This window comes from Harpia harpyja, chromosome 2 (assembly GCF_026419915.1).
Source record: "Harpia harpyja isolate bHarHar1 chromosome 2, bHarHar1 primary haplotype, whole genome shotgun sequence".
Lineage (NCBI taxonomy): Eukaryota > Metazoa > Chordata > Aves > Accipitriformes > Accipitridae > Harpia > Harpia harpyja.
Genome location: NC_068941.1, coordinates 25,206,134 through 25,230,501, shown reverse-complemented (window position 1 = coordinate 25,230,501; position 24,368 = coordinate 25,206,134). Strand labels below are relative to the sequence as shown.

At 40.0% G+C, this 24,368-nt stretch overlaps 1 protein-coding gene across 11 annotated transcripts in view; it reads left to right on the top strand.

Moving 5' to 3' along the window:
• The window catches only part of ARHGAP24 (Rho GTPase activating protein 24), a 282,678-nt gene extending 259,686 nt beyond the window's left edge, over nucleotides 1-22,992 (top strand). For all 11 annotated transcript variants that reach the window (XM_052773169.1, XM_052773161.1, XM_052773152.1 and 8 more), the window contains 6 exons: nucleotides 635-842; nucleotides 12,930-13,062; nucleotides 15,319-15,392; nucleotides 16,108-16,229; nucleotides 19,672-20,740; nucleotides 22,256-22,992. In XM_052773169.1, coding sequence (XP_052629129.1) covers nucleotides 635-842; nucleotides 12,930-13,062; nucleotides 15,319-15,392; nucleotides 16,108-16,229; nucleotides 19,672-20,740; nucleotides 22,256-22,499 — 1,850 coding nt within the window. In that variant the 3' untranslated portion in view covers nucleotides 22,500-22,992. The remainder of the gene's footprint in view (nucleotides 1-634; nucleotides 843-12,929; nucleotides 13,063-15,318; nucleotides 15,393-16,107; nucleotides 16,230-19,671; nucleotides 20,741-22,255) is intronic.
• The last annotated feature ends 1,376 nt before the right edge of the window (nucleotides 22,993-24,368 follow it).

Sequence of the window (24,368 nt, the reverse complement as noted above, 5' to 3'; positions counted from 1 at the left end):
AAGTACGAATGCAGGTTTCCTGCAGTTTGTCTGACATACTTCACCTTTCATGTCGGGATCTTTTTTCATACACAAAATTTATTGTTGCTAAAGCAGACAGTGATAATGTAATTGGTAATACGTTATAGGAATGGTCTTTGTTTATGTGGGAAAACTTAATTAATAATTTGGTTTAGTGGGAACGAAATCCTGAGTTATATTTATAAATCTTTTGCCCTTCGTGTGTAAAGGTAATGTTTATATGCCATTGAAACTGATACAGGAACCACTTACTTTTTTATAGATAATTAGGCATGAAAAAAAGAAGATGAGATGTGTATCACTTTTAAATCAGAAGTTTTGTGATGGAAAATCCTATTTGTATTATTTCTATATTTTCTGTGCTTACAGTCTGAAAAATCACACACAGTATTTTATTTTAAATAACGTTTTTGAGCATTGTTGTAAAATATGTCAGCATTGTATTTCCATGAGAGTATCAAAGGTGAAACTGAGCGCTTTATTCTTAAGAAAGAAGTAGGTTAATTGTCAGTGCATTTAAATGACTTGTGAATTGCATGGGTTCTAATAGAAGACATGGGCTTCTCAAATGTTTTTGTGAATCTCAACCAAGTCACATCTCTCTTTCATGCAGGTATTTTTGGCCAGAAGCTGGAAGATACTGTCCGATATGAAAAGCGATATGGGAACCGCCTGGCTCCTATGTTGGTGGAACAGTGTGTGGATTTTATTCGACAGCGGGGGCTAAAGGAAGAAGGCCTTTTCCGACTGCCTGGGCAGGCTAATCTTGTTAAGGAGTTACAGGATGCATTTGACTGTGGAGAGAAGCCTTCTTTTGACAGGTAAAATCCTCCAGCTGTCCCCCACTCCCTGAAGCTTAGACAGGACATGATCTGGTGTACTGGCTGACCCACGGTGCTGTAAAACACGTGGCAGCAACAGATAGAATGACATGTTTTTGTAGGTTTTTCTATATGTTTCCTATTATCACTCTGAAATGTCTTCCTTTTTTTCTGACTTCAGTGTCTAATTTCAAAGTGTTTCTGGAGAATTTCCATTTGTGAAAAGCTGGTTAGGAAAAGTATCACTAATGATTTGGCTTAATCAAAAATACCTGAATTACCTTGATCTTGGTATCATTTGAAATACAGTGCTGATGCTGGCATTTAGTCAGTTCCACAAAGGAGGAATTTCTCTTATCACCAATTTCAATATGTTCTGTGGCCTATAAAACTGACTGGAAGGGAAGTGTATTTTTATGTATTCCTTTATAATTTGGGGCCTTTGGTCTTAAAATAAAAGTCACTGTGACCATAATAACAAACCTACATGGTCTTGAGGGTCAGGGTCCAGGTCCAATTTGTATTCCAATATTTATAGTTTTGTAAAGCTAATGAGAATTTTCTGGGCCAAGGAAGAACCCAGTCCTGTTCACACAGCTGTGTATGACTTCAGTCTTTTGTAAGATGAATTTTTTGTGCAAGTTCAGCTCTCCTCCTATAAGCATTCATAGCAGTAGTCCACATATTCAGAGTGTGCAATCAGAGAAACAGAACCAGTGGATTATGAATGCCACATAGCCCTTTTAACTCTGATCAGAATTAATATGATGGTAGTAAAATTCCACTTCAAGAGACTGTTAAACAGTGGTTGTCCTCAGTGTGTGCCCTAAGTGACATCCATAACACACCTCCAAAATGGAATCAGGATACTTCACTCCAATTGAGGGTCTAATGTGAATTAAGAGGAAGAGGCAGGTTACATTTATTTTGTGGGACCTTTGACTGATAGCAACGGAAGTAACAGGAAGGAAAGCATAGCTTGATCTTTTAGTGCAAAAACATGCCATGATATGAACCTGATTGCTGGAAATCATTTACCTCCCTCCCTTCCCTATTCCTATGAAGTAAGCAAATTTGTTACGCATTAAAGTATGTGTATCACAGATGCACAGAAGGCAGACATCTGTAATGCTGTTTTATCTCCAACAGTTTCCTCAGTCCTGACCCTCACTTTAAGAAATGTCAGGAATTTATAATGCACTGGAAAAGTGAATTGTCTTCTATGAGGTTTATTAGTTTCTCATTGGAAGGTGAGAGTTAGGATAATTGACCAGAAAATAGCTTTAAGGAGCCAGAGGACTGTGGGAAGTGACACCATTAGCTGATAAATGCTTGTAGCATACTCACTGAATATTCAAATACTGCGTAACTTATTTAAAAATGGTAAAGAAGAATCCATTGGGTATGTTTTCCTTACTTGGACATTAAGACAAATATTACTGGTCATGTCTGTGGCACAGCCTCTACCAGAGATACAGGTATGTGAATGGCAGAAACAAAAGGTTCTTTTTTCCGTGCCTGTAAGCCAAATAATTGTGGAGGAAATGCTTAAGAAAACAAGTCACCCCCAAACTCCAGGAAGATGATGTACTGAACACCCCACTGACAGGTACTGCTTGAAAGAGGTGCACAAGTTCTATCTATTCAAAACAAATGAGACTAGGGCTCAGCTGCATAATATTTTTTTTTTTTTTTGGCAAGGTTATCTAGCAACATCTGTAGTACACACTAATGAGCCCCAGGAACAGGCATGCTAGCTGAGCTTTAGCAGATGAAATGGAGAAGAGATTTTTACATGCTACTGCTGTGAAGAAGGCACATAATCTCTACTATAGCAATTAGAAACATCAGCAGGAGTTGCCTATAAATCGCTGGTCCTGCAGCTCTGCTTCTGAAGCTGAGAATTTATAGAACACTGACCTTGTATGTCTGCGTGTCTCATTGTGAAGAGTACTTTTTCTGTTTACTTTTTCACATTTGAGTTTGGAGAGGTGTGACTGAGGTGTAGCAATGGTCTAGAAGTCAAGCAGACATAAATTCTGTTCTGATCTCTGCTATTGTTTCCATTGGGCATCTACTTTTTTCCTCCAACCTTTTGTTCCATTTGTAAACTTTTGAGGTGAAGTTCATTTCAGAGTGTTTATAGAGTGCCTATGTGATTACCTTGTTTTGGGGTAACTTTTCATTTTGCTCAACAGCAGCATGGTCTCCAGCTTTGATGCAACCTGTTTAGCAAGTTGAGCTCTTGGAAAGTGGCTACAATATGAAAAGTTGCTGTAGAGAAAAGAAAAAAATATATGTTAGGGGTCCATGCTTACTTTCTGTCATGAACCTCCAGATCCACTGTGTTTAATCTGTAATTATATGTTACTATTAGTCAAAAGTCCGGTAGTGCAAAATCTACCTAGGTTCTGTTTATTAATTTACATTTTGCCTGCTCTTACACATCAATAATAATAAAGATTTTTGCAGTTAGAGCTGAGCTGATGGTTTTGTTGATGAGGCACAAAACAGTGGAATCCAGGTCATGCTTCCATAGTGGTGCTGCATCACTGGCTCTTGACTGGTAGAAAGACTAGCTACTGTCATCAGTGTTGGAACTAATACAAAGAGCTGATGTTTGAGGAGTTTGCCATTTTTCATCATACTGACATTCTTTCTGTGTATAAGTGCACCTAAGTCAAACAAAGACTTTAGAACAAGTGAAGATGCTTTGAAATGTGTGTGTAGGCTTGTGTATGTTTGTATGAGAAATTATTATTAACTAATCCTTCTTCTCTATGCTTTCTTAGCTAATTCAGTAAAATATGTAACTTGTAGAATTAAAAGCAAAAACAAAGGTAAGATCGTACAGCCATGATTAGTATTCCTTTAAAATGTCATCTCTGTTTTAAGATGGTTGTACCATCTTAAAACACCTTACAGCTGTTGGGAGATGATGTTCAAAGGCACAGATCTGCTCTTTCGCCCAGAGTTCAGCAGCTGTCCACGGTTCTCTGGAGACCCTGCCCTCCTTCCCTTTTGCGTTCCTATCTGCACCCCTTTGGCAAAGAAGACCACAGAACAAATGCAAGCACAAAAAATGTGGCACATTTGAAAGAAGTAGTAAAATAGCTTTGCTCAAAAGAAAATGCAGCCATGTTTTGAAACATAAAGCATGTTTGAAAAATGGTAGTTCTCACATGAGTTAGCAGCTGTATGTTCCGATCCTGAAGTCGGTTATAAAAACACAGAGTGAATCCAAGACAAGTCGGAGAGTGGCAAAAACCTTCATGTATTAATTTGATCTTGATCTTATAGTTGGATAAGATGTTGCTGAAGAATTGTGAGCTATGTGTATGAGAATGGAACCAGTATTTGAAATTTCTCATACTCACAGAATGAGAAAACCCAGTATCTGATCTTAAACACCCAACATCCCAGCCCTCCTAGTATGAAAACTGGAACATCAGCATTTCTCGCAGTCTTGGAAAGGGGAGGTACAGCTGCTACAACTGAAAACTGCTGAAGCCTTTTGTGTGATGAAAAAAAAAACCAACTGAAAATTCTATGTCAGTTTAAAAACAAAAATCAATAAATACCTCACTCCCTCTGTATGTATCTGCACATATTGTGAAATCTGCTTTAAGGAACTAACAGTGCAATTAGGCAATCACTCATGCTTGCTACTATTTGAAATATCCTTGGTATTTCCAGTACAGCTTCACCTCTGTGTAAAATTGTCCCCTCTGGGGAATCCATTTTGCTTGCCCTTGGGATATTTGCTTCTCTCTGCTTGTGTGGCTTACATTTTAAATTTAAAGTCCCTCAACTCCTTTACAAATCATACATTGTATCATGTAATGATACAAAGTGGATTGTGACTGTTTGTTCTGTAAAATTAGCATAGCGAATATGGTACTGTATAAGGAAAAGAACATAAGGGTTTGTTCTACAATTTTTACCTCAAAGGGGTACAAAATTGGATTTCTCTTTTTATATTACCTCTTTCCATCTACTGTTCATCACAATTACTACCAGATGATATGAGAGTTAAGATTGCTCAGGGAGAAAAAAATATTTGAAATGTCACTGAAACAAATATTAATACTTATGCGATTGATGTATGTGGCTTGGATTTTCATAACTACTATCACTGATGTATAGCCCAGCAGTTCAGAAGAGTTTAAAGTTACATAGGTCACCTGCCTGCGTTTGTGTATGTGCACAAGAGAGAAGGAAAGCACATAAATGCGTATTTAGCAAAACAAAATCTCTATTACATTCTCTCATGGGTTCTCATACTTATATTCTCTTTAAAGAAGAATGCAGCACGTTATAGGACAATATTACTTAGCATTCAGCTGAGAAGAGGGTATGTAAGTGGCAGTATGTGATAGCTGTCAAATGCTAACTATTATTTACCAGAGCCAGATAATCCAGAATGTAGAACTGGTATGTTCCTGTGCATTTAATCACTGGGATTGTTGAAGCAAAATAAGACAATGATGAGGATGGTACTAATGTAATATCCTCAAGGTGAGAAGGAGCACATGCACAATTCTTACTCTGCTCCAGAGACAAAGAATGTTTTAAAATTTTGGTGAATGCAAGAAATTGGACCTGTCTCAGTGGGGCTGCAGCCTGCACTGGCACTGTACAGACTGCAACTAGACATTGACTTGGAAATCACTGGTTATGAACATTGTTCTTTTATTTTCCAAATACAAGCCTGTACATAAGAATTTTTTTTAGAAGCAGATAGTTCCTCACAAGGAAGGGGCTTTATTTCCTTCCTGGTGGGAAAGTGCAGTAATCCCTAAACAAAACATTTTTATGTGAAATGAAGTCTTCACTAGAAAGTTGGTTCCTGCCAAACACAAATGGCCTTAGGCCTGCGAAGATTCCTGTTCACTTCTGCGTGTTCCAGGCTTCCTTCCCCGATCCTCACAATCTGCTCATCAGTTATGTCTCTGGAGCCAATTCCATGTCCTGTCTCATTCCAGCTCTCTTTCTAACCTAGTCTAGGAATTAAGTACACATTAGGAGACACATTTCTAGTGTGATGCAAGCATCACTAAATCAGTTTAATTGGTGTCCTGCTGTAGGACAGTGTGTTTTTAGTTATTGGCAGTGAATGAACATTTGTAGTTGCTTCGCATGAATTTCAGTTTCAGAAATGGAGTTGGTGTCAGCTGTGACTTAGGAAAAAAAAAAAAAGGCAGTCATGTATTTCACTTACCAATGACAAATGACTTCTTAGATGGCCATGGTCACCTTTAAGAAAGGATGACATTTTGTTACTGTGTGGAAGGTCTGAGAGTGTGGTTTTTAAAGCATCCTTACTTAGGGTTGCAAGACTTGTGGCTTTCTCTTCCAGTAAACAAGAACAGGTAGTTTATTTGTGGTGTTTTTTCATGTTTTACATATGCTTGCAATCCCTGCAAAATCTTGCAGAAACTTAACAGCCTTTCTGAACAACCTATCAAATGATAAAATAATTCAGCAGCATATTCACTGGAGCTGGTTGATTTTTTTTCTCCCTGATGGGAACCCATTTGTTTCTTAGGCCTCTGCCCACCTTACCTGAAAGCACTTGTGTCTCTCTTTAAGGATCTGTATTTTAATGTCCTTCCATAGAGTTTGTCTTTTCATTTGTCTGTCGTAAATTGTTGTCTTCATTGCTGCTTTTAAAGCAGCACTCTCTAACCTGAATGAATTAGCTGCTCTTAAAATTACTGAAGTGGATGTCTAACTTGGAAATATGAGTCTGTCAGTCTTCAGTATTCCTTGTGGCACTTACTCCCCTGAATGGGTCCCTGCAAGGTAGCATGGATTGTAAAAATCATGAGCACAAGCACAAAGGAGCAGACTACGTGTTTGGGTTTTTTTCCTCTGTCTAAACAGAAAAACAAGAACTGAGATCAGTGTTAACTTAAAGTAGAGCCAGGCTCTTGCAACAGCAAGGGGAGGAGGACAGACAGCTCAGGGCTTAAAATGGTAAATGCTTTTATATGTGTTTCACAAGTTGTAGGCAAAATTTTAGCTGGTACTTACATGAGGCATGGTACTGCTTGTACTAGATATGTGTTATATAGGAAAATGATATAGAGAGTAATGCTTTGAAGATAGCTACACAGGGGAACAAAAATCACATAGGACATTCAACCAGTTATGCTATGCATTTGACCTCACCTTTGAATTTCTGGACCAAAGCCCAACTCCCCAAATCAGTCGAACCACTCCTGATTCACCGTAACATTACTGAACACAGGCTTTGCCCTCCTAGCGTCTGGGTACTGGCTTCTCAGCAGTAACAATGCTTTGATTCTCCTATACGTAGTTATGCACATTTGTAATATTCCCTTGATGTTGCTTACTCAGTGTTTCATCACTGGTTTTTATCATGGGCTCTAGCATCTCACTTAATCTGTGTGCATACTGGCAGCAGTTACACACTGGGCAGCCAGTTAGGAAATCATCCTCCCATGTCAGGAAAACGCCTATACTGGTCTGAGAGCTGCTCTACAGACTTGAATGCAGCTAAACAGGGACACTGTCAGCAAATGTGGTGGGTACAGGATATGTTGGTGAGGGAGACTGTTTCCAGGATTGTGATCTGTGATACATCTGAAATGATGGAGCTGTAATTCTAGTAATTCTGGGAGGTATTGATACACAAACTGTTTGAACTGTACTGTTGTCGTTTGTTTTATTACCAGAACTCCTAAATTGAATTATAGCCTCACAGCTTGTTGTTCCCTACTGTTTGTTCTTTATGCAGACTGTTTATGTGTCATCATGATCTAGAGCTATTCTTGGCACAGCATTAATCTTTTTGTAATGTGACCTTGCCCTGTTAATATTTCCTCTCTGAGAGTTTATGAGGAGCTTGTTGGCTTTGTGCTCTGAAGCGCTGACTCCAAGCTCTCTGAACATGCTGTCTGCTTGTCCAAGTGTGAGGGTTATGCGTGGATTTCTGATGACCTGCTGGGCTTCAGTAACTTTTGTTTATGGTAGAGAGGGTGAAAAACTCCAGGCAGTTTAATCAGTCTGACAGCCACTTGCACAGTGTCTGTGGTATCACAAAGGAAAGTGCTGTCAAAACAGCAATGCCGTCGTGAGGGATATTAATGACAAAGTTCAGATGAATGGGGCTTTGAATATGTGTAGTCTGATGACTAAGGAGAGTCTGTGGTGCATTTGCATTTGTAATGCCTTTGCATGGACAGTGGTGAAGTGGGGGATGCTCCTTTGGAAACATGTCAATAGTAAAGCAGTATTAATGTTTTAGTGAGGTAAGTAATTTTTCTCAGACTTGCCAGCATGACATGCTGAAACAGACTGTTTCTCAGCTTGCTGTTGCTTTTTGTGTTGCATTCAATTTTCTGCTTTGTGCTTTGTCACTCCTATTTCAAGCTTGTAATTATTCGTTGTGCACTTGGAGAAAGTCTGCCTCAATTAATGAGGGTCGTTCCAATTTAGATAACAGAGGATTTTCAGCTGGAATTGACATACTCTATTTTAATACTTGTTAATGAATACTTTTAATCATGTTAATTATGCATGTGTAATCATGGAACACTTTGATATTACACTGTCAGATAGCAAAAGAAATACCAAGTTAGGTACAATCATTAAGTTTCTGTAGCTGTAATGGTCCTAGAATATAAGCAAGGCCAGGTTTGAAGGGAGAAACACTGCCTTGTCTTAAACTGATCAGCTGTAGCTAGAAAAAGTCCAGGAGGAAAGGGTCCTCTACAGGCCCTGGAAAGATCCACCTCTTGCAAACTACACAAATGGCCTCAAGGCAGATACATAAATGCTGTTGGTTGACTTAGACTGTGGGCAGAACACTGCAGACTGCAGATAGAACACTGCAGACTGGAAAGGGAAATAAATGCTCCCGATCCTCAACAGAGCTTGCAGTTCAGCACTGCTTTGAAACTCACAGCTGTCCTCTGTGGCTGAAATGCACTTAATGGTATTTGTGGATTGAAACACCTAAAATACAGATGGATTAAAACTGAGTCTGCCATTTTAAAGTTTTCCTCTGTATTTTAAAACAAAAGGTGAAAAAAATAATACTAGACTGCAAGGGCTAAACAGATCTCATTATATTAAACACTCTTTTAGTTACATTATTATAAAAATATTGACATTTTTATACCAATATTTACATTGAATGAAGAAAGTTTCTAGCTTTTGTCTAACTCTTGCTAAACAGAAGTAAAAAATCCAATTCTTAAAAGAGCTTTGCAGGCAGTATATGTGTGTGTGTGTGTGTATGTATGTTTGCTTATGCTGTCAAAATCTTTATGGTAGTTTCTGTATAGATAGATTAAGTCCTAAGCAGTGTTCCAGTACAGTTTAAGAAAAAAAAATGTAACAAAACAAAATTTCCAAAAACTTATTTTGCAATCCCACCATCTTGTGGCAGTCTGCAGTATTGCCTTAGCATTTGGTCAGCAGAAGCAAATAAAAAAAAAAAATCATTAAAAAAACTGCAGATGTGTCCCCATCTACTAATTGGGACCTGGGTTTCTAACCCCAGCTCAGAAAGCACCTTTCTGTAGACTCGTATACAGCATGTATTTCAGGAGGTTAGTTTGAGAACACAAGACTTCTTACTGTTCCCTCGCTCCTTGGCATCCTGCCTTCCCATTTCTTTCTCAGTTTTTCCTTGGTAGAGCCACAGTTTTTAGCACTCAACTAACCCTTCGCAGTGATAGTCTATCAGTACTTCACACTGAAAGGAGGAAGTTTATAAATTGCATCAGTTTTCAGGGCTTTTGTCCTCTTCTTCAGCCTTTTTATCCCCCATTTGCTGTGCCCTCAAGGAGCAAGTATTCCACTTCACACCGAGGGACTGGTGTAAAATAAAATTATTCTTATGTATTGCATGAAGCATGATCCTGGCAGTACAAAGAAGGGAAGATAACTGCTTAATCCCCTAACTTGGAGACCTGTGTGCTAAATTTTAGTTGTTCTTGAGTAATTTCTCTCACTCAACCTGTTTGAATCTTGTATTCTGGGAAGGCCTCTCTAGTTTTATGCAAATAGTCTCTGGAAAGATGTGGTTCAGTTCTTCAGCAAGGTATGGGAATTCTCCTTTTTTAAATAATAAAAATAGTAATAATAAAATCTTCAGAAAGACCATCGATGCTGAGCAATCAGAGTTAGATTGTCTGCAGACTGATAGAATAGAATAGAATCATTAAGTTTGGGAAAGACCTCTAAGATCATCAAGTCCAACCGTCAACCCAACACCACCATGCCCACTAAACCATGTCCTGAAGTGCCATGTCTACACATTTTTTTAACAACTCCAGGGATGGTGACTCCACCACTTCCCTAGACAGCCTGTTTCCATGTCTGACAACCCTTTCAGTAAAGAATTTTTTCCTAATATCCAATCTAAACCTCCCCTGCCGCAACTTGAGGCCATTTCCTCTTGTCCTATCGCTTATTACTTGGGAGAAGAGACCAACACCCACCTCACTACAACCCCCCTTCAGGTAGTTGTAGAGAGCGATAAGGTCTCCCCTCAGCCTCCTTTTCTCCAGACTAAACAACCCCAGTTCCCTCAGCTGCTCCTCATAAGACTTGTGCTCCAGGCCCCTCACCAGCTTGGTTGCCCTTCTCTGGACACGTTCCAGCAGCTCAATGTCTTTCCTGTAGTGAGGGGCCCAAAACTGAACACAGTACTCAAGGTGTGGCCTCACCAGTGCCGAGTACAGGGGAACAATCACCTCCCTGCTCCTGCTGGCCACACTAAGGGAGCCTGTGCTCCCTTTCATGCTGCAATGTAGGGCACTGTCCTAAGGCTGCCAGTCCATATCTGCTCTCTGTGGCTGCTGCTGTCCTTCAGAGTCTGACTAGCAAAAGTCTTTCCCTCTGTATTTGCTTTTTGTTTTCCTGATGCTCCGACAACTTAGAAAACTAGAGAGATGTCTGTAAAATTTGCTTCTTGGATAAGGCTGAATAGTGGCAACTGTCTGGGCATGGCATGGCATGGTTGTGCTCTAAAAACTAGCACCAATGGCAACAAGACATGTAAGCAACTACCTGAGAGATTATTGGGGTGTGGGTTTTAAGCCCTCAGGTTGTACAGTCTGTAGAGTTTTGTTAGCCAGGATGTCAAGAAGAGCTATAGTTTGCTTAGTTTGCATCTAGATTGGGGATAGGTAGAAGGCAAAGCTAGAGGCCATATCTGAGCTAGCATTTGAAATCTTATAAAATAGTACAAGTATATCTAGTTTTATATATAGTACTGTTCCTCACATATGTTATATATGCATCTGAGGAGCAGGGTGGTGTAAACACAGGATTCCCATTTTGGATCCAAGCTGGTCTACAAGTAGAGGGTTGCAATCAAGGGATTAGAATTTGAACCTTCCTTTAAAATGTGAATTTGCATTAGTGCTTTGTTTATCGAGTTTCTCTAGAAAACGCTTTTTGGAATTTTGGCTGGGAATTATTCATGATTGAAATAGAAATGTTTTCTGGGAATCTATTTTGAGGAGGGTGGGGGTGGTTATCATTTAAATACATACAGTGCTTTATCATTTCTATTCTTCTGTTTTGACTTGGATTGCTCATACCATACCACGTTAATCTAAGGTTGTTCCCATCATTCTTGTTAAGATTTAACTTAGTAAAAAGCTATTATTGTTTTAACAGATCTTTCCAAAATAATGATTAATGTACCTCTAGTAAAGCTTAAGTGCATCAAATACCAGTGGTTCCCTTTGAGAGACTGTGAGTTTAAAAAATGTTCCAAGTGTGAAGTCTTCAAAGAAAAAGAAAATGCACAATAATGCATATTGTAGAAATGTCTGTGCATTTTCTGTTTCTTATGAAAGAAATTAGCATAATTTCTGGGGTTTTGATTTTTCAGAAGTCAGAGGAAAAGATATCAGCTTGCAGTACAACTCTTTGTCTGAACCAGGGAAAGCATGTAGAACATTCCAGTAAGGGATATATTGAATAAATGCCTGAGTAGCTAAATCCAGAGATGGAGTCAGAAGTAACACAAGAGATTTCTTTGTGCTAACTTTTAGTTTTTATCTATTTCTATTTATTTCTTTTTAGAGAAGTACTCCTAAGTTACTACAATGTAACTTTACACACCACAGAAACATTTAAGCAAGTTTTATTGCATACTCTGAACTTGTGATTTTGATCTTTCTCCCCATCTTCTTACTTCTAGTATGCCTGATAAACAGCCTAGGCTCATATTACCTGTATCCAAAAAAATCTTAAGTTTCTGCAAATGTAATTAGAAGAAAGCATGTGTCATACCAGGTCTTTGACTGTCAGCCCTATAATGTTACCTGTGGTGCTAGCACTCAGACATTTTCTAAGTTTGGTGACTTGCAATGCCTTAGCTTACTTGGTACAGGATAGAGCTAAAACTCATTTCCCGTGGATTTATGGTTCTATGTGTAAAGTATATCTATTTTTTTGGTGTAACGGTACAGCTAAAAGGCACAGTAATCATTTTGTGGGAGCCCATAGGAAAAAGATGCATGCCAGGGAAAGAACTGTAATTCAGATGGGGAAGTTTCAACTGAACACCTGTGGTATATATGGTCTCCTTTAAAACTTGCTTACTTAATACTGATACCAGAATAGATGGTGATACAGAGACATGCTGGTCATGCTTTGGGAGCTGGGGCCATCTCTGGTAGGAGGATGATCCTCACTGTGTAAATATAATGCCTGGTTTCTGGCTCAGGTGAAAATGAAAAGCATTAGTTAAGATGGATTTTGCATGCCTGATGTGAGGTGCCTGTCAGTGAGAGCCAGGACCTTCTCAGTACCTGTGCCTGTAAATAGGGCCTTCTGTGTAATTATTTATAGTAATAAATCAGCAGAGTTGACAGACTCTGGCTTGCCAGGTATCCTAAGTTCTTTATGGGACAACCCCCCCTCCCCCCCCCAACCCCCCCCCCCCAGATTACAGATATGATCTATAAATGTGTATACTGCTGATGAGTAAAATCTGGGGTGACAATGGAAAAGTTAAGCAATAGTTTTTAGCCTGTCAATCTCACAGTAGTATCCCGATTCACAGTAATGACTTCTTGTATTCTAACCCAACAGCAATACAGATGTGCACACGGTAGCATCACTGCTTAAGCTATACCTAAGGGAACTCCCAGAACCAGTCATACCATATGCAAAATATGAAGATTTTCTTTCCTGTGCCAAAATGCTCAGCAAGGAGGAAGAAATGGTGAGTTGGCAATTTGAGTAAGATGAAATAAAAGGTTGGCATGTTATAACCTGTTCCGATTTTGAGGAGGAGAGAAGCTGGAATCCTAATATCCTAATTTAAGATGTACTTCTATTAATTGAGGCTGGTTTTATATGAAAATTGTTGCCACCTAGGTCATTTGGAAGTCTAAATAAAAGTGTGTAGCATAACCTTAGCTGTATCTATTGCATGTCACTGAATCCAGTTCAAATAAACATCGTTGTGGTCAATAGCTTCCATTTTGCATGGAAGAGACTTAACGTTTTCATGGATTATCATTCTGAACTGTAAAAGGAAGGGTCTTGGTAGTTGCTGTCCAACCCTTGCCATTAAATCAGGATGACCCCTTCTAAGCATCAGGATGCCAGCTTTTACTGACTTGATTAAAGGCCTACGGACTGTATTCATTGCTTATCATTGAATCAGGCAGCCTCAAAAAGATGGAAGTGGACCACCTTCCAGACTCTTTTAAAACAGCATAACACAGATGAGCAAAATAAGGGTTCTGACTGATAATATGTGCCCTGCAGTGGCATGGGCCTACTATATATTAGTCTGAAGACATAAGAAACTAAGTGCTGGTTTTTATGTTGTTCTGTGTGCTTGTGGGTAATGAGGTCAACCCTGATAATTTTTTTTTAAAGTAAATACAGATAGGCTCATTCTGTTGATTTCAATCTACTCCCCTAATTTCCTAAGGTGGTTATTTCTGTTTAATTCCTTTTTGACATTTCAAATCCTGCTAGAACTGGAACCCCTCCTACCTAATCTTCTAATTGATTAAAATGAGTAGGAGCTCCTCTTTTCTAACTGAGAGATTGTCTCCTTTCTGAGCCTTCAGTTGATGACTACCAACAGCAGAGGTGGCAGTTGTTCCCATCTGATGGAAGGGGGGGGGGGCGAGAAAGATCTGTGGCAAACTGTCTTCTATGGTCATTATCTCTTACACCCACTGAAATTAGACTGGTTTCTTTGCTGACCTTTACAGCTTGCAAATTCTTGTCAGCTGCTTGCAAAAGGTGGGAGTGGGCTGTTCAGCTGGTTTAATTCGAGCTGCTCTTCACACAAGTTATGGCGGGGGATCCTCAGAGCTAAAGTTGCAGCTATTGCTTGTGTGTGTTGTGTATGTCTAACCATTGCTAGCTTCAACATAAAGCCACCTGACAGCTTCCCAGTTGGTCATCAGGCAGTTCATACTTGCAGTGATACTCATTTTCAGATCAAATTTTTAGTCATTTTATATTGGCTTTGTCCAGAGTCTATTTACATAGTTCCTCTGCAACTATGCCACAAAGCACTTTATTAAATTCATTTTGAAAGCAAGATTCAAATTACAGTGGCCTGTTGGTGCTGGCAGTTTGTGAAAACTCAGTGCTATGGGTGATAAGCCACTGCAGTCCTCTTTATGGTGGCTTAGCAGTCCAGCTATAAGGCTGTCTGACTAGATTTTCAGTTGATCTTTCTCCATGCCGAAGTTAAAAGTGCAGTCACTGTTAAGGGAGAGAGCTGTGCATCTTGTTTCCTTTCTTAGCCCACAATCAGCAAACTTGTGCACTATCATGATCCACCTGTCTTGATTTGAATTTGTTTTCTTAACATACTTTAATCAAAACTCTTCTGATGCTAGCAAAGTACCAAAACCCCATACTGAAAAAGAGTCTAAAGGCACTGGTTGGTAAGGAGCATAGCCAGGGTCTGTTTGCACAGGGCTGTTCATTCCACACAGAAATGAGTGTGTGATACTCTACTTGTCCCATTCCCAGGGTGGGCACAAACTGAAATAACTGTTTATTGGTCTGAATCTAGTACGGACCAGAACTGGGTAAAATACCCAAACAGATTCTCATATGAAAATGCCAACTAGTTCAAACCAGAACTGTTCCTGGAAGCCTCAGCCTTGTTATCAGCAGGAGGAAGAATGGAGCTGCTGGTCAAAAAAAGAAAGAGTGAAAGAGAAGGGAAAGACAGGATGAAACCAAGTTATTTATTTACTTGTTTGTTTTTATCCAGAGCTAATCCTTGTTAGCCAAATATAGCTTTTCCCATCCAAAACAGGTTCTACAAGCTGTTCCTGATGGTAACCTGTATATAGCATTTAACACTGCTGTTTCAGTGATGTGTTTATTGTTTTGGAATTGCTGACATTTTTTTGAATCTCTGGTAAAATACTAAGAAACTGTGTCTCCCCACTTTTTTTTTTTTTTCTCTTTTCTTTTTTTCTTAAACCTCTTAAAGGGCCTGAAAGAACTGGTGAAGCAAGTGAAGAGCCTGCCAGCTGTCAATTACAATCTGCTGAAATATATCTGTAGGTAAGTGCTCTTGCAAGAATATCACAATGGTATTTATAACTGTGAGCTGACAGACAAACGGGTCTGTGAATGTGCCCTGAAGGAAAAGCATTACTCACAGTCAGAGGATTGGTGAACTTAAGTGAATGCACTAAAAATACAGGTTTACTGCATGACTAATTACTGATTTGCTCTATCAAGGTGCACAGTTATGACTTGCTGAGTGCAGCCTGCTTATGAAAGGAAGAAAAGCTAGAAGGCAGAAGTGAATATATTCTGTCCTCTTTATAGGACCCTGGTTTTCCCATTTCTAACTGCAGTTATTGGCCTTGGCTGTGCACTCCTGAAGCATGGTATCCTTGAAAAATGCGTATGTCTTGTAGTATATAGATTAGTTTCATGGATACGTGTAAGATCTTAAAAAACACATCTTACATAGTTGCAATTTGAGGATATTTTATGAGCCAAGTAGTTGATTAATTATGCTGGAGAAAGTTACCATCTTCAACAGAGTTATCTTGTAGTCAGTCCAGGTTGAGATTTAAATCTTTTTTATCAATGTATCATTTTGAAGAAAATCGGAAGAAGTTGAGAATAGCCTTGAGCTTTCAAGGTGTTCCATGAGGATTTGGAATGGAATACTTGAACTATATTAAGAAACCATCACATGCTTTGACTTTTTTTTTTTTTTTTTTCCTTTTTACATGTTCCTTAAAGGCCTCTTTCTTCCCCACAGATTCCTTGATGAAGTCCAGTCTTATTCAGGCATAAACAAAATGAGTGTGCAAAATCTGGCTACCGTTTTTGGCCCCAACATCCTTCGCCCCAAAGTGGAAGATCCTCTGACTATCATGGAGGGTGAGCTTACGGTACATAACTTGTAATAGAAAGAAGGAATGTCTTTACGTTTATTAACAGTAAATACTAGTCCATGTAGTATGTGCAGTAAGTTCCATATATCTGTTTTATAGACACAGAATTTTTCAACCTGAATGAACTTCTGGGTTAAATCTTGCAGGTTACTATAAAAGTGACTGAAATGTGCAGCATTGCAAACAGACTTTGCATGACATTGTGCTGCCCTGGCAACTTCACTAAAAATGAACTTTTTCTCTCAAAACTTGCTGCAAATATGGCATGTTCTTATTCAGCACATGTGGTTGGAGTGCAGTTAATATTTTACCTGCGGTTCTTAAGGATGAGAAGAAGTTAGTACAGGTTCATACTGCAGTGACCCATATAGAATCCCCCCCAAGGCAGTAGTACATTACATGCCTTCTTGCACAACAGTGATAAAATTGTCAGCTGCATTCTGTTATTTACAGCAATGTTCAGCTGTAGCATTTTGCTGTGATTAAGACAAAAATACAGCCATGACAATATCCTCCTATAATTTCCTCCCAGGCTTAATCTTTGTGACTTTAATTCTCCATAAAGTACAGGATGCCTCTTCTCCCTCCAAACGCTTTTTTCTTAATATGTAGGATTTACCAAACTTTCTCAGAAATCAGGGCTGTACACAGACCCTGCACTGAAAATTTTACCAAAACTCAAAAATGCAGTGTTCATAGTTTATTTGAGAGTGTGTAGATTTATTCTTTGTCTGTGAGTTTGTATGCTTTTTCTCTTCCCCAGATACAACAATTCCCCATATACTTTGTTCATTTACTTGGTTTCCTGAAGTCTTTCATTTCCTCCTTCTTCCTTTTAATTCTTAACATGATGACTATGTTGCTGTGAACAGAAACATGGCATTTCCAAACCATGTATGAAAGCAGTGAATACCCAGGTTTAGCTGTCTGAACAGTAGCTCAGACAAGCCAGAAAACCTTCTAATGTGGAAAGGGTTTTTAATCATCATCTTCACTTTAACGTCTGGATTCTCATTGTCACAGAGAATGGTTTGGTCATGCATTTGACTCAAAAGGGTTTGCAAGAGCAAGTGTCCAATTTATGTGCATGTTTATTATGACTGCGCATGAGTATCATCAAACCTGTGCAGCTTTAAATCTGCATTTGTGGCTTCCCCCTGGTTTCTACACATACTTGTCTCAAATGCACTGCGACTACCTGATACGGGGGGGCAGAGATAAGCTTCACTGTGTCATTGAAGTCCTAGTTTACACATCTGGCATCATCTCCCCATGGTATTTTGAGAGAGAAACAGAAGAGTCTTGCTTTGTTTCCTTCCTCGTCAACTGTCTTGTCATGTCTCTCGCAGGAGTTACATTTTTTGTGTGTGCACGCATGCGTGCACATACTACCTATCACTTCACTTTCAACCTGTGTCTTTGTACCTACAGAACTGCCAGACTGACTGGAATAGTAGCTTCTTTTACCCTGACACTTCTGTAGAGCTTAGCAGCCTGGTAGATAACTGCTGTGAATGTTTCTCTTGGTCAAACAGCAAACTGTCCCTTTTTTTCCCATGCTTTTGCATTAAGTAGTACAAAAAGTACTGCAAATTGTTTAATAGACTGGAATTGGAGAGAGATGTCACAGAGCTGATTTATACCACTGAAGTCAATGAGAACGGTATCTTGCAGGATGACGTTTACTGATGGGATACCATGTATCTTCAGCTTAACTGGGGCAGGGGAGATGAATGGAGATTTGGGATGGGGAGAGACGAGTTAGCCATTCCTAAATAAAATACTATTTTCTAGGTTTATATTTTTCCAGAACTGGCTGCTTCCTAAAGTTAGTGGGGGGTTTTTTGTGTTTTGTTTTGTTGTTGGTTTTTTTTTTAAAGTTTGAGCAAGAAAGTTTTTGTTTGTTTTTTTTTTTTTAAACTGGGTGGAAAGGGAAAATATGTTTTTCCAATTCTTGAAAGCAACCCTCTGGCCTGCCAGTCTGCTTATCAACAGCCCTAGCACTAAAATGATGGCATATAGGAACTTTTAACAAAGACTGTACATTGACTAGTGCTCACGGCCACCCTTCTTCATTGCTGTTTGCTTTGTGGAAGATACAGAGTGCTTTTCTTGCACAATCATTCAAAGTCAAACACGCAGCTATGGGTAACCATACCTGTATAATGGGGATGAGGAGTTGAGGTTTTTTGGTTGAAGAGAGATTTTCCAGAATTCCAATCATGGGGCAATTTTTTCCTGTCAAATGCAGTGGTAAAAGTTGCCTGAGTACAGTGCAATGTTCGTAGTAAAATTCTGCACATAACAGCTAATGTTCTCAGAAGGAATACACCTAAATGTGCCATGGGAGTAACTAAGTGAATTTTCCTGCTCCACAGTTCTAATGTATGATTTTTGCCTTAGCAAACAAATAAACAAGAACACTAAAAAAATATTGTCAAGTACACACATTGAATTGGCTCTTAGTAGTAGTACTTTAAAAGGGTGGGGTATAAAGATCCAGAATATTACAAAGGAGTTGATGTGAAATGATATTGCACGGTGGGAAATTACTGACTTGAAGAGCACAGCATGCCTCTGAAAGCTCTCTAGGAGCTTAAAAATGGGGTGGTCATTATAACTATCTTGACCTTGTTCCTGAAATATTCTTAATAATCCTTAATGAGCTTAACAAAGTAGAGGTCTACATCTTTATTACCCCAAGTCTAGTTATAAATGCTAGTGTGTAAATTACAGTGCAGTCAAGTGGTGTGCACACCAAGGGGTTGTTCTTTAAGAGGAAAGGTAGCCATTTATTACAGCAAGTAGCAAGTGGTGGTCCTGCATTAGTTCCGTATTGTGCTATAATGTGGCATAGTTTCCTGGTTGCCTATAGTCTCACCACAGAGTGGTTAAAGGCATTCACATCAAGTTAATTCTATCACATTACTGCTCTGTTTTGCTCCAGAAGACCAAAACGTTCTGTGTTCCAGCAATGCAAATCCCTTGTCTGCCCATTTGCTGTTAAACTACTAAATGTAAGTGCTGTGCCAGAATGACTTTGGTTTTAAAAATGATCGCCACATCGAGTTGAAACACATCACTTATAATGATGTTTTCCTTTGCTACTTGTTATCTCCTTCTGTGGTCTTCCTGGGATGCAGTTACTGTCACGGTAATAGCTTCTTAAGAAAAGTTCCTGTTCTTAGAGGGTCTGTGAGGCCTGCTAGCTTGGTTTGTTGGAAGGAAGAGGTGGTGTTGATCTGGCCCAGTAGCCGGAGGCACTTCAGGCATGTTAAACATTCCGAGTGTTAGAGATGGATGCATTGCATAAATGTTTGTATAAGCTGAATGTTTACTAAGTATTTGTGGAATCTGGTGGATAAAGTATATTTATGCCCTAAACAAAACAAGCTATTAATGACCACATGCTTGGTGTCTCCTTTCAGGTACAGTAGTAGTCCAGCAGCTAATGTCAGTGATGATTAGCAAACATGAAGAGCTGTTTCCCAAGGATGCAGACCCTCAGATGGGACCCGAGGTATGCAACAACAACAATGAAATGCCAAAGAAAGCGATTGCGGGGCAGCTACAGAACAAAGAGAACACCACCACCAAGGAGACAGCAATGAGGCGCTGCTCTTGGGACAAACCTGAGTCTCCCCAAAGGGGAAGTATAGACAATGAGTCTCCAACGGCTCTGCCAGGCAGCAAGACAAATAGCCCCAGGAACAGCATCCAGAAACTAGATGTCACCAGAAGCCCACCGCTCATGGTGAAAAAAAATCCTGCTTTTAATAAAGGTAGTGGCATAGTCACCAACGGGTCCTTCAGCAGTTCTGTGGAGGGCCCTGAGAAGAGCCAGACCTTACCAAACTGTACCCTGCAAACTAGGAGAACATCGTCCCTGAAAGGACCAGTGACTAAGATGGGCACACACAGCGTGCAGAATGGAGGTGTGCGGATGGGTGTTTCTAGCACAGATGGGCACAGCAACACCCTCAACAGCCGCACCCCAGGCTGGGTGCCCAATGGCTATGTCACGCTGAGGGACAACAAACAGAAAGAACTGGTGAGTGAGTCAGGCCAGCACAACAGGCTTTCCACCTATGACAATGTCCACCAGCAGTTCTCTATGGTGAACTCTGATGACAAACAGAGTGTGGACAGTGCCACCTGGTCAACATCCTCTTGTGAAATATCCCTCCCTGAGCAGTCCAACTCCTGTCGTTCATCTACCACCACCTGCCCTGAGCAGGACTTTTATGCGGGTAACTTTGAAGACTCTGTGCTGGATGGACCACCACATGAAGACCTCTCTAACCCAGGTGACTATGAGAACAAAAGTGACAGAAGGAGTGTGGGGGGCCACAGCAGCCGAGCCACCAGCAGCAGCGATAACAGTGAAACATTTGTTGCCAACAGTACTAACAATCACAGTGCTTTGCACAGCCTGGTGTCCAGCTTGAAGCAAGAGATGGCCAAGCAAAAACTAGAGTATGAGACAAGGATAAAAAGGTAAGACGGTTTGGGTCTACCATCTGACTGCCTCTTGCAGAGTAAATCCAAGAACTTTTCCCTCTTCCGTCTTGCTCGCATTCTGCACTAGCTGCAGTCACTGGGTGCTTGCCACTGAGTTTCCCATCTTTCAGTATTGACATACTTTGATGTTGCTTTTGTGATATCATGATCCAAAGGGGTTTGTTTCAGAGCAATTGCTTGCCACAGTTGTGACACGCTATCCTATTGGCATCAAAAATAGTCAGAACCTTGTGAGTTTCTGTAGAATCTAGTTAACAAAATCAGTAGGCTCTAACAATGTTTTAATTAGTTGATGCCTGTTCTCCAGAGACTGAGTGAGAAGGGCAACTGGGCATCATCTTTCAGTGAAACCAGTGCCATGGCTTATTCCATCTGTAGTTTTTGGGAATCGGAGACTGCTGGAACTCCTTTCCAGGGTCCTTGTTCCACCTGAGAGTGTGCTGCATCTGGGAGTTACCTCTGTTCACGGTCCTATCTCTGCGCTGCTGCTTTGCCTGAGCCTTTCCTTCACAGCTCGGACCTGTTGAAGAAGGCAAGGGAGAGCCATGTCGTCTACAGATAGCATGGACTCTTCTCGCACACAATGAGGTTGCTAGGATGGATGGCCGTAACGATCAGTGAATAACCTCAAAGTCTGGGCTTAGCATTAACTAGTCCGCACAGCAGTGCAGAGCTGAATGTGCTCTCTTTGTAATAAAGGCTCTTCAGCAAAGCTGTTCAGGACTTGTCTTCTGCTCTCACCTCTGTTGCACGGCAGCCCTTTGCATTGGTACCTCTGGCAGTGCAATTCATAGCTGGATCACAACATGAGCGCGCTACTGGTAACAGCAGTTGCCACCGAAAGTGCAGCATACAGAATATTGCAGTCTTTCACCCACATCACTATTTCAGTGTAGCATGCAGCGTAGTAGAGCACTTCTTATAATGTTTAATATGCATGATGAGTGTGTGTTCAGTACCACTAGGATTTCTAATGCTTTCCATTGGAAAGCTAGATCTGAAATGGGGTCATTTTTCTAGACAAAAACCATGTCAATGGCAGTTTTTTTTAAACTATCGATCTGTATTTGCAAATAGATACAGCAGATAAATCAGTTGAAAAAAGGAGATTAGCATGAAACAAAGACATTCAGGGCATTATTCTGACCCTGTAAGTGACACTAGTGCAACTACAGCAGGAGCTGGGTGTCAACACTTCCAGAAGTAAAAGGGATACTTAGCCTATTCCTGGAGAATTAGATGGAGCTGTTTGCTACTGTGCACCTTGCCAGTGGCTGTTATTAGGCATTTTCTAAATGAGCTACCGAAGAGATTGCCCTGTGAGAATGGTTCACTGATGAAGCCATGGTTTGTAGATACACCTCTCAAAAATTCAATCTAAGCTTTGTGAATGAAAAGACCTGTATGAACTTGGTGGTGGTGTGTATTTCTGCTCGAGTGAGAGAGGAGTGTGCTGCTCAGAAGCTGTCTGCTTTTATTTCGTTTTCACAGCTTGGAGCAGAGAAATCTCACCCTGGAGACGGAAATGATGGCCCTGCATGAAGAACTGGATCAAGAGCGGAAGAAGTTCACAATGGTAGAAATCAAAATGCGTAATGCAGAACGGGCCAAGGAAGATGCAGAGAAGAGGAATGATATGTTGCAGAAGGAAATGGAGCAATTTTTCTCCACTTTTGGAGAACTAACAGTGGAGTCTCGCAGACCAGAAAGAGGCAATACCATCTGGATCCAGTGAGCATTGGAAGCATAGACTGTGGGACTTTGGGGAAGGGCTTGGGGCTATTATACTGTATCAGGTGGCTGGTCACCTGTCTGAGGCTAAGTACTCAACATAATGTTATAAACCCTTGAAGGAAGAAATCATACAGACATTAACCACTCATATCTACAGTGTGTACTTATCAAGTTTTACTCCTTGAATGCTTCATGAGACTACTGTCAAGTGTTACAACTGGATACGTGTATATAAATTTTTAAAAAAAATCACCTTAGAGAGCAAGAGATGTATCTCAAGAAATATTTTAATGCAAGTCTTGTATTTAAACTGGTAAATTGAAATGTTGTTGCAATCAAGCTTTATATCAAGGCTTTTCTCCCTTGCACTTAACATAATAAGCTATTTTTGGCATTGTGTTACCATCAGCTTATTTTGTATATCAAATGTTTTTTGGTTTTGTTTTTGTTACCCCTCTTGCTGGGGACTGAAGATAAACAGATATGTTAAGGTATGTGTGCCCATGGTTAACCCTGATTTGCGTCGCTTTTAAAAAGACAGCAGGATGAGAAACAGCAGCACGCTACGGGCAAAATAAAGCAGTACTAATTTAACAGAATTGATGGCCAAGGTAGATAGCACCAGGACACCTATATCGTAAAAACCAAATGAGGATATCAAGTCAGCAAAATCGGGGACAGTGGCAAAAGGGTAAACAGCTGCTTGTTTGGGAGCACATGTGGGTGGCAGAGTAAGAAGTTGGGAAAGGCGAACTTAAGAGGAAGTCAGTCACATGACCAGAGATTTTTGGAGTACCCTAAAGAAGCCCTGTGCCTGATCACTGCAGCTGAGAGCAGGAATATAAACCAGTTTTGCTGACCATATTTGCATGTGACTTACCTCTGTATTCTGGGTTGAAAGTGAGTCCTTTTTGTAAAACTGGTGAAGGGACACATATTGGGGATGAACTGGACATCCTGATAGCCTTGTCAGTGTGATGAGTGCTGAAAAAAGTAATAAAAAAAAATATGTCCAGAGCAACTGTGTAACAAACAGCAAATAAGGAGGAAAACACACCAACATATTCACCACCTGTATTTACAGTGTATATTAGCAAGTTATCATACTGTCTGAATGCTTCATGAGATTACTGTCAAGTGTTACAACTGAAAGTTCCCAGGCTCTCAGCATCACCAAGGGAACACCTAGAGAGAACAGCCTGGAGCCTGACAGAGTGCTATTGAAACAGAAACAGCAAAGCCATGCTGTAAATTAATAATTTGTTTGGCATCTTTACATATAGTAAGTATAACTGGTATTCTCTACACCATGTTAAGGATTTTTTGTTTTTAACTTTGCATTTAGGACTGCAAGCTGTATTATTAGAGAGGGTTGTTGAGATGTCTTGGCTTCCCTCTAGTGTCTCTTAAATATATTGCAATTATTTTTTAATTCCAATTGAGAAACAATGATGAAGGTAGCCTCGAACATTCTTGGTCATAGCATGTATATTAGACAAGTAGCCGTGGGAATTATACTGGGAAGCAAACTCGAGGTTTACATTTCAGAGAAATATTCACTTACAGTGGAGCATTACACATGGTGCTTGTGGATGCATTATTTTTGTCTGGTGAGGTTCAGAGTCCCCAGTCAGGGCGCCTGTTGTACTAATTACTGTGAACATGTCTACTGCACATCCAGTCTGTGTGTAAATCAGAAGAAGTCAGACAGGGAGAGATCAAGAGGAAGGAGCATGTTTTATTATCAGTTAGCAGCAAGCACAAGATATCCCTACAATGGTGAGAAAAGCAAACAGATTACTATGTTAATTCCAATTTTTAAATTGAATGAGACCTTGATATCTGATGCAGTAGGCCTTGAAGTCGACTC